The 13539-nt window shown below is 39.7% G+C and overlaps 1 protein-coding gene across 50 annotated transcripts in view; it reads right to left on the reverse strand.

Annotated features, from left to right (window-relative positions):
• The window catches only part of ATP9B (ATPase phospholipid transporting 9B (putative)), a 296871-nt gene that overhangs the window by 83757 nt on the left and 199575 nt on the right, over nt 1-13539 (reverse strand). For all 50 annotated transcript variants that reach the window (XR_012427204.1, XR_012427206.1, XR_012427202.1 and 47 more), the window contains one exon: nt 12508-12650. Coding sequence is in view for 43 of the 50 variants with exons in the window: in XM_065533602.2 (XP_065389674.1) it covers nt 12508-12650 (143 nt within the window). In the remaining 7 variants the exon portion in view is untranslated. The remainder of the gene's footprint in view (nt 1-12507; nt 12651-13539) is intronic.

Raw genomic sequence — 13539 nt, forward strand, 5'->3', positions numbered from 1 at the left:
CTCTGGCAGCTGGGAAATGCAAGATGAGGCACCAGGAGATTTGGTGTCTGATGAGGGCCCTCATCATGGTGGAGCCTTCTTGCAGCATCCTCAGGAGTGGGAGAGGGAATCTGCCTCCCTAGGACCTTGCTTATAAGGGAACCAATCCCATTCATGGGGGTTCTCCCCATGGCCCAGTCACCTCTCTTAATTAGTACCATGCCATCACCTGGGACTTGGTTTCAACACAGGGATTTTAGAGAGAGATGAACATTCAGACCATGTGATGCCTGAGTATAATGCATCTGCTGTCAGAAACAACAGGCAACATCACTGCATTGTGAAGAAAGCTGTTCTAACGACACACATAAAAATTTAAAAAGAAAATGGGAGCAGAGGCTTGGCATACGTGGAATTTGCCGTGTGTGAAAATTATTCTTTAAACGTCACGTACATTCTGCCCTCAGACGTGACATAATACCCCCTTTCACTTACACAGTGGGCCAAAAAGCAATGAGAAAAACTGTAGACAGTAAAAGATTAAAGTTTTCCGGATATGAAACTTTATAATAGGTTTTAAATAACACAGTTTTCTTAGAGGAAATCAATGAGTGAGATGGTTATAAACATAATTATATGCCAATTTCACTTTGCTAGACCAATGTATTTCCGATGCTTTAGTAGGGCAGTTGATTTGAACAGTGAAATGTTGATTTTGGGTGTCTAATGGTCAAAATTTCCACTTTTCTGGTAATAATACCATTTCAACATGTGGAATACGCACTAGAAATCCCTCACGGTAGGTGGGGCATCAACCTTGCTGTGTGTCTGTCTCTGTGTGTGTGTGTGCTTGCACACATGGATGCACACACATGCCTATAGCTGGAATAAAACCAAAACCAACAGAAAATGTCATTTCTGTATGTAAATTTGAGAGATATGAAATGCAAGGAACTTAAATCCAGGAATGTATGCTTTTTCACCCCTTCTATATTTTCAAAAGGAAATGTTAAATTACCTCAAGAAGACAGACAGTCTCCTGAAAGCCCCGTGGCCATCGCTCCTTTTTGGATACATGGACCTGGGGCAGCTCTTTCATCTGAGCCCCCACCTCACTCCTTCTCTTGGTGCTGCTGAAACTAATCTGAGCCATATCATTTCAACCATGGGCATGTCAGTATCATTTGTGAAAGACACTTTAAACAGAACCGAAATATTATCACAACAGAAAGCCAAAACAACTCGTCCATGTCAAACAGAAGTCATGGTTCTAATTTCCAGGTGTCTCGTGTGTCATAGTTTTTATACTGCTTGTCAGAAGTATGGATCCAAGAAAGGTCTCTTGAGCCTCTTTTACTCTACAGCTTTCTCCTCCATCTCTTTCTTCCTTGAAATTGATTTGTCAAAGAACCTGGACTGATGGTTTCAGTTCCCACAATCTGCACTTGGCCATTGGCCATTTCTCCTGTGCCTGTGGGCCCTGTGTTTCCTGTGAGCCACGGCTGGGCAAAGCTGGTGAGGTGAGGTTCTGTGGACACCGCTCCAGTGCGGGGAGTGTCCTTCCATCAGGAAGCAGGGTGTCTGGTCACTGCCTCCTCTGATGTAAACAGCCACCCACAATCGATTCCTAGCCCATCAATTCATCATGGGTTGAAAGCGGCATATAGTTGAGGCACATATCATTGACTTTGGGGCATCTTTTTCTGGAGAAGAAAACCCTGGCATTTCTAAATGCAATAAATCCACATGGACAACAGATGTTTTCCAAAAACAAAGTTAAATCATTTGTAATCACTCCATTCACAGACTCTTTCTAGTCAGTAAATCTGGGATTTTAAACCACTATTTTAATCCAGTGCTTTAGTTAGATATCCTTTTTCAGCTTGGTGGTAGTATTTCAAGTGCTGAGATTCCCAACTTCAGCTATGCTATTATACTTTGCTTCTTACTGCTGCTTGGGGAAAACTGAGAGGAATTCTACATGTACGCAAAGACGCCTTGAAGTACTGGAGACCAGATAGCTGTCACAGAAACATACAAGGTGATGCTAAAATACTGAATATAATATCTGTGCATTTATGCATCTAATGGTTGAAAATAATTTAAAAGATAACTGAAACTTAGGTTTGAACTATTTCTCCTTTTATGTTTATAAAGCTTTGTATCTCAGTAGATACCCAAAAGTCTATTCAGTTACTTAACTGGAGCCAGGGAGAATGAAATGGAGAATTGTCTTAGTCCGTTTTCTGTTGCTATAACCAAATACCTGAGACTGGGTAATTAATTTTAAAAAGGAATTTATTTCTTACAGTTCTGGAGGCTGGAAAGTCCAAGGCTGAGGTGCTGCATCTGGTCAAGGCCTTTCTGCTGATGGGGACTCTCTGTGGAGTCCCGAGGCTCTGCAGGCCACCCCATGATGGGAGCAGGCTCATGAGGGCCAAACTGGCTTTTATAACAGACCCACTCTTGTGACAACTAACACTCCATGAAAACCCATTGATCCATTCACCCATTAATCCATGGGTAGATTCGCTCATTCATGAGAGCAGATCCCTCAAGATCCCTCACGACCCACTTGCCTCTTACAGGCCCCACCTCTTTACAGTGTCACACTGGGAATGACATCTCAGTAGGAGTTTTGGAGGGGGCAAACATTCAAACTGTACAACAAATTTAGAATACTTTCTCAAAGCTGAGTAATTAAAAATACTATAATTTTAGTGCTTGTATTTAAGTCTATGATCCATTTTGAGTTAGCTTTTGGGTACAAGTGGGATCATTATCCAACTTCATTTTTTGCATGGGATATCTAGTTGCCCAGCACCATCGGTTGAAAAGACTATTCTTTCTCCATATAATTATCTTGACATCCTTGTTGAAAACCCAATTACCATAAATGTCTGGATTTATTTATGGCCTCTCACTTCTAGTCCATCAATCTATGTGTCTATCCTTATGCCCGTACCACATACCACATTGTCCTGATTACTGTAGCTTTGTATTAGGGTTTGAAACCAGGATCTGCTGCCAGGTGCAATGGTTCATGCTTGTAATCCCAGAACTTTGGGTGCTGAGGCACGAGGATCAGTTAAGCCCAGGAGGTCAAGGCTTCAGTGACCCACAACTGTGCCACTGCACTCCAGCCTGGGTGACAGAGCAAGACTGTTTCAAAAACAAAACAAAACAAACCCCCAACCTCACATCTTTCGCCCACCCCCCACTGCACAGCCCACATTCCTTGGAAGCATAAGTCTTTTTTTTTTTTTTTTTAAGAAGCAATCAGGAGTTGCAAGTCCTCTAACTTTGCTTTTCAAGATTGCTGTAGCCACGCTGAATCCCTAGTATCTCCATATGAATTTCAGAATCAGCTTGCCAATTTATGCAAAGGTAGCTGGGATTTTAATAGGTATTACATAGAACCTATAGATCAAAGAGACTAGAATTGTTGCCATCTGAACACAATGAAATATTTTTTGATGCACTGTAAATACAATTGTTTTCTTAATTCTATCTCTGGATAGTTCATTGTTAGCATACAGAAATACACTTTCATTCTTGTGTGTTGATCTTGTGTCTTATGATCTTACCGAACCCCTTTATTAATAGAGGGGCTGGCTGACTCCTAAGGACTTCCTACGGACATGACCACGTCACACACACACAGAGTTCTGCCCTCCTTTACAATGTGGATGCCGCCTTCCTGCTCTTGCCTGACTGTAATGGCTAGAGCCTTGAAAGCTCGCAGCAGCATTAGTTGTAATAGGCAAAAAGTAGAAACAACCCATGTCCATCACCTTATGAATGGGTAAAAAAAGTGTGGTGTATCCACACGATGGGATATTATTTGGCAATAAACAGAACGAGGCACTGATACACGCTACAATATGAATGAGCCTGTAAGAGTAAATGCCGGTGAAGGAGGCCGGCAGGGACTGCATACGTCTGACTCATTTACGTGGAACGCCCAGGACAGGCAAGTCCTCGGAGACAGAAAGTAACCAGGGGCTGCCTCGGGCCACGGGAGGTGGAAGGGGAAGGATGGGGAGTGCCAAGGTTGCTTTCTGGGGTGATGAGAATGTTTTAAAGTTAGATTATGGTGAGAGTTGAATACGAGAATGATGTATCCTGACAGGTGATCATTTAAATCAAACACACACATGGTATTACTAGCTCTGCATCTTCTAAAATGTTTCTGTTGCTAATCAATCATGTTATCAGTAGCTTAAAACTGATATATTCAAATAAATGACTAACATCTCTCACCAAATGAACGATAAAGTTTTTGGGTTTGTTATTCTGTCCATGTGAATAAATGTAATCACACCTTGTTGGGTTAAAGAACCTGCAATACTTATGCAGACATTCCTTCAGGTGAGTGGCACATGTACTTTCTTCACATATGAAGATGAAGCCAAAAACATTTTTTAAATCTTGATGATTTTTTTATTTCATGACTTGCTAATTTCGAACTTTCCTTCCCCTCTTGTGCAGTAGTAGATAACACAGAGTCTGTAATACAAATTATTTCTCAAATCTTACCTCAAATGCTCTCCATGATTTCAAACACTGATGATTTCTACAACTTTTGTCATTTTAATATGACAGAAATTAATATGCCCGAAACTGGAAGCTCTGAAAAAGGGAGGAACGAATGCAGCCAGAGAGCACGAGTCCCGTCACCTCGAAGAGAATCACGGCAGACTCGGTTATGGTATGCAGCTATATAGACAGAAAATGTCTTTTGACAAAAGGTTTCTGATTTCTTAAAAAAAAAAAAAAAAAGCTGCAGCTCTTTAATGAAAAAGAGTTTTTTGGGGACTATAATGAGCAGAGCAGGCAAAGAGGAAATTAATTTCTAGGGGAAAAGTCCTGCAGGCATCATTCACAGAGTGGCAACAGATGTGATCCATGACTGAGCGGAGGAGACAGTGTCTGAGAACAGCTGCAGAGGTTTCAGACCAGACACTCCTGAACTGTGAATTGGCCTCACCCCTAAACTCTACCACACCATCATACAAGAGGGAGCCAGTGATTTTCATAGATAGACAAAGGTAACACTGGGATATGCCACGCACCTAGAGCAAGAAACTTTCTTGTGAAGATTCTAGTTAAAGTCATACACACACATAATCAATCATGTATCAAAACACAAACTTACTTAGACCTTACAAGAAATAGAAACAAAACTTAAGTGATAAGACTAATTTACCAATCTTTAAAGTATGCTTTGACTTTTGAAATTATTTGACACTTTTTAAAGTGAAGCCAAATGTATTTGAAGTCAATGACACTGTTTAAAGTGAAGTCAATATTATATTTGAAGTCAAATACAATCCCTGCGAATCAGGCTTTCTCTAAACATTATGATTCTCAGTACTGTACGCATCAGTTAAGTATCTGCATGTGTTAACATCTCAACTGGCCCAAACACCCCCAAAATGTTAATTACAGCACTCATATCCAAGGACACACATTAGTAACAACCGTACCAGTATGGCTACTCATGTTTGTTGTAACTGAATACCCGGTTATTAGCATCATGCATAACAGACTATAGTTGCCCTTTGGTTTAAAAACCATTTCCAAGTCTTACCTGTGAAATCTGCATGCCTTGTATGCACTCGCCAGCACACACGTCGTGCTTGCCCGCCCTTACAAACCGGGAAAACAGCTTTCCCCGTCATGATGATGCTGTCTTGTGAAACTCATGTGATTCAATTGTGAACAACATGGCATTTTGGGTAATGGATGCTATAATTAAAATGTGAGTCCTAAAAAACCTGTTGTTTTAGTGGGTGTTTTTAGTAACGGCTTTGTTCTACATGAAGATAAAACCTCCCTAACAAAGGAATTAATGTATTGCTTTAATAGGCTGCACCCTGAGTTAAGTTTTAAAATTTATGAGTTCTCTGCAGCATTGTTATTTAAACAATGGCATTGTCAAATGCAACCAGTGAGAAGATGAAAGTTCTCCCAGCAGATTAAGTACAAATTATCTGTCCTCCTGTTTCAGCATCATTTGTTCATTCATCAGCCGGCGTCGAGTATTTCTGGTCAGTGTCAATATGCTCTGCATCCTTGCAGCTCACAGATGTCTACGCCTGTCGAATGAACTGCTTTATGTTTCACGCACTGGTGGCCGCAGATGTGTCACTATAGCAACATCATTAATTTCAGATCTTACCGGAAATGTGCACTCCAATCAAACCTAATTATACCACATTGCTTTCTTGTCCACAAGAAGGAAACTATAATGCAATTATTGGGATACTTCATTTTCTATTCTGCCCTGGCAAATGAGAGAACCACTGTGATGGACGCTTCTTATCCAAAAGCTTATTGATGAAGCACAGACCCCATTTACAATCATGCGAAGGACCACCTTCCAATTATGCTAGTAACATAAGGCTCCTGAGACAACAGTTCACTCTCCATCACTTCAGCTGAAACTCAAGGCACTTGGAAGATATCTGCAAACTGCCTTATGCCTCAACATGCTTCCTCTGATACCGAGAACCAGAACGCCTTATAATATCAAACAACCATCCACAGTTACAGAACCTCTGCTGTGACTGAGGCCCCCAAGGTGACAGCAAAAGCCTGTCTGACTTCCGATTTACACACTTAAGGGCACAGCAAAAGAGCAGAAGTATTTATATGACTAAAATACGGAATACAAAATAGAAAGATCTTAATTATTTAAGTTCCTGGAAAAAAAACCCGATTAGCAGTAAATACCAGAGCACTAAAGGTCTCACAAAGGCAAGGGGGGCATAACCAGCTGTTTTTGGATTTGAGAGTGATTTGTATTTCTCTGTTAGTATGGGTGCCCCTGTTATCTAGAGCTGTGTAACAAACTAGCACAACATTTTAGTGACTGACGACATATTTCGTTTGCTCAGAAGGGTTAAAGGATTTGCCTAACATCACACACAGTTGGGGGGCACCAAGACTCAATCCCAGATCTGATTCCAAAGCCCTTTCTTTCCACTTGAGGATATGAAGTACATAGGAACTAGACAGGAAATTACAAGCACAACTCAGAGACAGCGGACGGGCTTGGTTCCAGACCTGGGTAATCAAGTGAATATCACAACAAAGTGAGCCACATGAATTTTTGCGTTTCCCAGTTCATAGAAAAGTGATGTTTACACTATACTAAGTCTATTACGTGTGCAATTAGTAGTATGTCTAAAAAACAATGTACATACCGTAATTTAAAAATATTTTTAAAACGTGTTAACAATCATCTGAGTCTTCAGCAACTTTCAATTTTTTTGCTGGTAGACGGTCTTGTCTTAATGTTGACAGCTGCTGACTGATCAGGGTGGTGGTTGCTGAAGTTTGGACTGGCTGTGGCAATTCCTCAAATAAGACAACAATGAAGTTTGCCACATGAACGGACTGTTCCTTTCACGGAAGACTTCTGCGTAGCATGCAATGTTGTTGGATAGCACTGTACTCACAGAACTTCATTTGAAACTGAAGTCGATGCTCTCAGACCCTGCCACTGCTTTATCAGCTTAGCTTATGGAATCTTCTAAATCCCTGGATTTTAAAGTCACTTTAACAACCTTCACAGCATCTTCTCCAGGAGTGGATTCCATTTCAAGAAACTACTTTCTTTGCTCATTCATAAGAAGCAACTCCTCATCTGTTGGAGTTTCATCCTGAGGTTGCCACAATTCAGTCATCTTCAGGCTCCACTCCTAATTCTCTCGCTATTTCCACCACACCTGCAGCTCTTTCCTCCGCGGAGGTCTTGAAACCTTCAAACAGTCATCCGTGAGGGTTGGCTGGAATCAATTTCTTCCAAACCTGTATGAATGTTGACCTCCTCCCACGAACCACATATGTTCTTAATGGCATCTGGAATTGTGAATCCTTTCCTGAAAGTTTTCCATTTGATTTGGCCAGATCCATCAGTAGACCCATTAGTAGAGACAGAGTTTCACCATGTTGGTGAGGCTGGTCTCAAACTCCCCACCTCAGGTGACCCACCCGCCTCGGCCTCCCAGAGTGCTGGGATTACTGGCGTGAGCCACTCTACCCGGCCCCAGATGATTTTTTAAAAAACTACTCTAATGGTTTTAGGATAGCTAAAACTGTTTATTCTGAGTCATTTTTAACAGCTTACATTTTTTTCTGAAAATTTTTCTATTATTCAGCTTTTTAGATTTACTGATTATAAAACATTGTCATTCTCCTAAAATTTCTTTTAAATATCAGATATATCTGTATCTATGTCCCTCTTCTCTTTTGTAATATGTATTCATGCCTTCTCTTACCTTTTTTTTTTTTTTTTTTTTTTTTTTTTTTGGGAGATGGAGTTTCACCCTTGTTGCCCAGGCTGGCATGCAATGGCGCAATCTCGCCTCACCGGGATCTCCGTCTCCCAAGTTCAAGTGATTCTCCTGCCTCAGCCTCCCAAGTAGCTGAGACTACAGGCATGCGCCACCACGCCCCGCTAACTTTAGTAGAGATGGGGTTTCTCCATGTTGGTCAGGCTGGTCTCTAACTCCTGACCTCAGGTGATCCACCCACCTCAGCCTCCCAAAGTGCTGGGATTACAGGTGTGAGTCACTGCACCGGCCCATCTTTTCTTACTTTTTAAAGATCAGAATTTTGAAAGTGTGTTTATTTTGCTGTCTTTTCAAAAGACTGACAGGCCGTATTAATCCTTGATGGTTTTATCAAGTCACCGCTTTCTGTTGGTATCTTCTTTCCTTGTATTTTCCTTGAATTTATTTTACTATTCTTAAGTTGGCTATTTAGATAATTTTTAGGCTTGTTTTTCTATTTAAAAAAATGAAAGAAAGTTCTTATAAAACCTTGATTTTGTACATTCTACGGGCTTTGATATAAAGTGATTATATTATTATTTAGTTCTAGGCATTTTTAATCTGTATTATTTTTGGATCTATGCTATTTAAAAGTATATACTTCAATTTCTAAAAATGAGAGATTTAAAAACTTATTTCTTTGTTATTAACTTCTAACTCTTACCTCTTTTTATTGTGATCAGAAATATCCATTCTTCGAAATTTACTGAAATTTGACTCATGGCCTGGTATGTACCAAATTTTTGTAACTTTCTCATACATGTCTGATAAGCACATATGTTCTCTAGTTGTTAAATAATTCTGTGTATGTCCATAAGATCTAAAATTGACAATTATGCTATTCAAATCTTCTGAACTGCCTGCTTGGCTAACCAATAAACAAAAGAGATGTAAACACTTCTTCCTGTGGTTGACAGCAAATAATCAATTTCTCCCTGTATTAATTCTTGTTTTATGTACTGAAGTGACTTTATTAAGTACACAAACATTTTGAATTGAACCTTTTATGTAGTGACCCTCTTTCTTAAATAATGTTTTTCATTTTAAGGTTTATTTTGCTTAATATTAATCAAGGTAGATATACCAGCTTCCTTCTGATTCATATTGGTCTACACGCTTTTTATAATGTTTGCTTTTATTTACAGCTTCATCCTTTATTTTTCTCTAACTATTAAATGGTTTAATCTTTTATGGCTTTTATCTTTATATAAATAAACCTTATTAAATTTTTTCTTGTATTTGTTAGCTCTTGAATATTCTATTTTGAAATCCATCCACATTTCTGTCAATATCTATACTCCATTGTCACTGCTATTTAGTGTTCAACTGTAAGAACATTCCACAATTTATTGGTCCATTCTACCTTTGATAAACTTTTTTGTGTTGTATCTAGACAGTTGCTGGCTTTTGTTAACCATTATAATGCCATGAATACTCTTACATATGTCTTCTGGTGTAGATGTGCAAACATTTCTTTAGGGAACAGAAGCGGGAGCAAAACTGCTGGATAGCAGAACACGTGCATATTCAATTTGACTGATAACACCAAAATGTGTTTTACCAAGTGATGCGCTTACCTAAGTTCCCACCAATAGTGAACAGGAGTTTCTGATTCCTCCTAGGCTTGCAAGCATGTCGGATCTCTCAATGTGAGAAGAAATGATATCTTTATTAGGCTAAGATATTCTATTCATGAAGACAATATGCCTACCTATTTCGGTCTTAAGGGCTTTCAAATTTTAAAAACTTACATCCATTTAGGTCTCATGCATTTTTGTTTACATTTATTTTTAATGATTTTATACTTTTTGTTGTTCTTCTAACTGGTGTTTTGGTATTAAATGTCCTAATTGTTGCCGGTGTACAGAAGTGCTGCTGAATTTGGATATTAAGCTCATATATATGAATAAATTCTCTTAAAATTTTTCTTGAAGTTTCTTTTGCTTTTTCGATGAATTTGTTTTATTTGGGAACAGTATGGTTGTTCATATTTTGCTGCTTTGATTTCATGCTGGTGATTCTTCATTTCTGATTCTATTCATCAATCAAGACTAAGTTGTCTGTAAAGTAAGCTGGGTGGGTGTCTTCTGCAGTTCCACAAACCTGTTCCTCCAAAGGGCCGGTTTCCGAATCAAGGGGCTGTCTGTGAACTCTGTGTAAGGGGCAGGGCACATGAAGCAGTGAGTGCTTCTCCCCGAAAGCCTCCCCACGCTGCGAAAGCAGACCTCAGGTGGCGCGTGGGCAGATGCTGGTGGCCACCTGCTCTCACAGGCACCACTCACAGTAGCCTGATGGCTTCCCGTGCTGCCCTACACACCTGTCAGCTCAGGTCTGGGGCTCGTCCACCCCTCGTTTCTGTGGGACATTTCTCCCACCCACGTGGGGGCCCCTCAGCAGCTACTGGCAACTTCGGTCTGCTTTGCTCTGCTGTCACCTGCAAACTGATTCCAACTGTTTTCCAGAAATAACTCCATTTCTGGATCCTCTAATATTTTTACTCCTGCTTGTTTTCTGTGTATTACCATGGATTTATTTATTCTTTAAACATTTTTCTGTAGGCTTCATGAAGTTGGGAAGGGAAAATCTTAACACTCTTTCTCAGTCTACCTTTTTGAACCAAAGCCCCTCAAACTGCTCTCTGAGTCACTGGGATTCATAAGCACTGCTCTCTTGGCCAACTTCCTCAACCCCTCACAAGACACAGTCTAATGGAACTCAAACACAGATCTAACAACTGCACTTTCAATTACACTACACTTACAAATTCATCATGAGAGCTGACATGAAGAATATTGAGTTTCTACTTTTGAGACAACAGTATGACTTTCAAAACACAGACCCCTCACCTTATGATGGGGTTGCATCCAAGAGACCCATGCTCAGTAGAAAATGCATTTAATGCATCTCACCTTCCCAATACCATGGCCTAGCCCTATCTACCTTAACTGTGTCAGAACCCTTACGTTAGCTGACAGTTGGGCAAAATCAGCTAACACAAAGCCTGTTTTATAATAAAGTGTTGAATAGCTCATGTAATTTCCTGAACACCGTATTGAAAGTGAAAAAAAGAATGGCTGCACGGATAGTGGAAGTACAGTTCTGAGTGAATGCTATCGCGCCACCATCAAGTTGAGCGACTGTGAAGTTGGGGACCATCTGTGAGCCCTTTCCATTCATTCCTCAGGTTCCTGACTCTGTGTCTTCTATACATGCAGCCGCCGTGAATGGAGGTTTATTCTTCAGTCTCTTTAGTCTATTCTCCACTATGTATCAGTGACCTATTTTGTTATTTTAATCTGTAACCTGCCACTTTTGCTATATCTGCAAATATTTGTTTCTTCCTTTAGTCTTATTTCTATTTGTCTTGCTGCAATGCCTAGAGCTTCCATTATGAATTTTAAATAACAACTTTTTTGCAGATTTCTCTGTCCTCTTGCTGACTACAGTGAGGATTTTTCTATTATTTAATAATTTAAAACTGTGTTGAATTTCGTTTGCAACATATTTTGTTTATTATGCTATATAAGTATTCTTTTATTTTTAGTTCACTAAGAATTACTTGGAATTTAAATTATAAATCAATAAACCAAGGAGGAATTTTAGCCCTCAGATGTGGCTTTCCTTACAGTACCAGATTCCAATTGTTTGTCTTTAATCTGTTATGGATTGGTAAGAGTTCTTTGATGAAAAAAAGGAGAAAATTAGATAAGGACAAACAGAATTTTGGTCCTAGAGCTTTAGAGTGGGATAGTCTGTAGTAAAGCTTTTTAGGAGAATGTGAGTATTAAATACCAAATTAACATATCTGCTATTTTCTTCTAATAGCTCACAAGTATCATTCCATAATAAACAAACAGGGAATTTTTGCTCTTAATAAGCCACTAGGGAGGTGTTATAAGGCAGTTTAAAAAAAATGTAAGATTGTAGAAAATTAAAAACACAGAAATATGTTACTTAAAGCTCTAAGAACTTAACATTTTGATAATTCTTATGATACTGTGTACACGAGAAGATTAAGCTGTGTGACAGTTTTCTAGAGGCTGAAAAATTCTAAATATGGATTCAATGATCTGTTCCAACACATACACATATATACACACACATAAACATATATCTACATGCTATGCTATTTTTTATTAAATGTCATTTCATCCATTCAAAGGTGAACACGGACCATGAACAATACCTGTTTTGTCTGTCAGTAAATACACCAGGCGCCCAAGTTCCTCTGGGATAGTGCTGGTCCGAACGACTGTGCCAGGGATGTTCTCGTCTTTCATCATCATCCATCCATACACCGCTTTGCCCATGTCCAAGTTCACACGCAAACTGCCAAACAAAACCCATTGCAGCGGTTACTGTGATCCAAACCCACGTCCCAGTTCACACCCAAACTGCCAGATAAAACCCACTGCAGTGGTTAGTGTGATCCAGACCCAGGCCACACATTCAGGCTCATGGTTCCATATACACGTATTTTTTAATATGCACTATCTTTCATTTTATAAGGAAATATATAATATTGGATTTTAGACTTTAAAATAAATGAATTTACTGACATTTAAGTCAATAAACATGTTTACACCCAAAATAGTATTTGTAGGTGACAGAAAAACAGGTAACTCCTATTCTGTCCTTCAAGACAGTTTGTAATACCAGATGGGACAGAAAAACAGACTGTTGTGAGTGTGCCCACATACACTCAGCAAAGGACAACCACCAAAGGCTTACAGGACAGGGCACACACACGGAGTGAAGGGAGCAGGCGGGGTCCTCCTGCAAATCAACATGGGAAATGGGCCTTAAGGTTTATCCACTTGTTTTACAATGACCAATGAGATATTTCCCGGGTTTCAGGTGCTAAACTGGAAAACAAAACAAATGGGATATGATACGACAAATAAAATGGTATCTGCTAACTATGCACGGGACTTCTTAGTTATTTTTAAAATTTCATAATTTAAGTCTGAGTAGTAAGACTGCAATTAAAGCACATATGACGAGTCATCTGATTGGGGACAATTCTGCAGAACCTTGCCGGGAGGCACTGCAGTGGCGCAGAAGGCTGGAACCCTGCAGGCCTGGAACCCTACAAAGCGGCCATGTCAGAACATGCGTTCAAATCCCATCACTTTAGGGGGTAGACTCTGCCCATGTGGCAGGTGGCAGTGCAGTTCTTCCCATACAGCAACTCAAAGATGTTCACATAAGTCTAATT

The sequence above is a fragment of the Macaca fascicularis genome, chromosome 18, assembly GCF_037993035.2.
Source record: "Macaca fascicularis isolate 582-1 chromosome 18, T2T-MFA8v1.1".
Taxonomy (NCBI): Eukaryota; Metazoa; Chordata; class Mammalia; order Primates; family Cercopithecidae; genus Macaca; species Macaca fascicularis.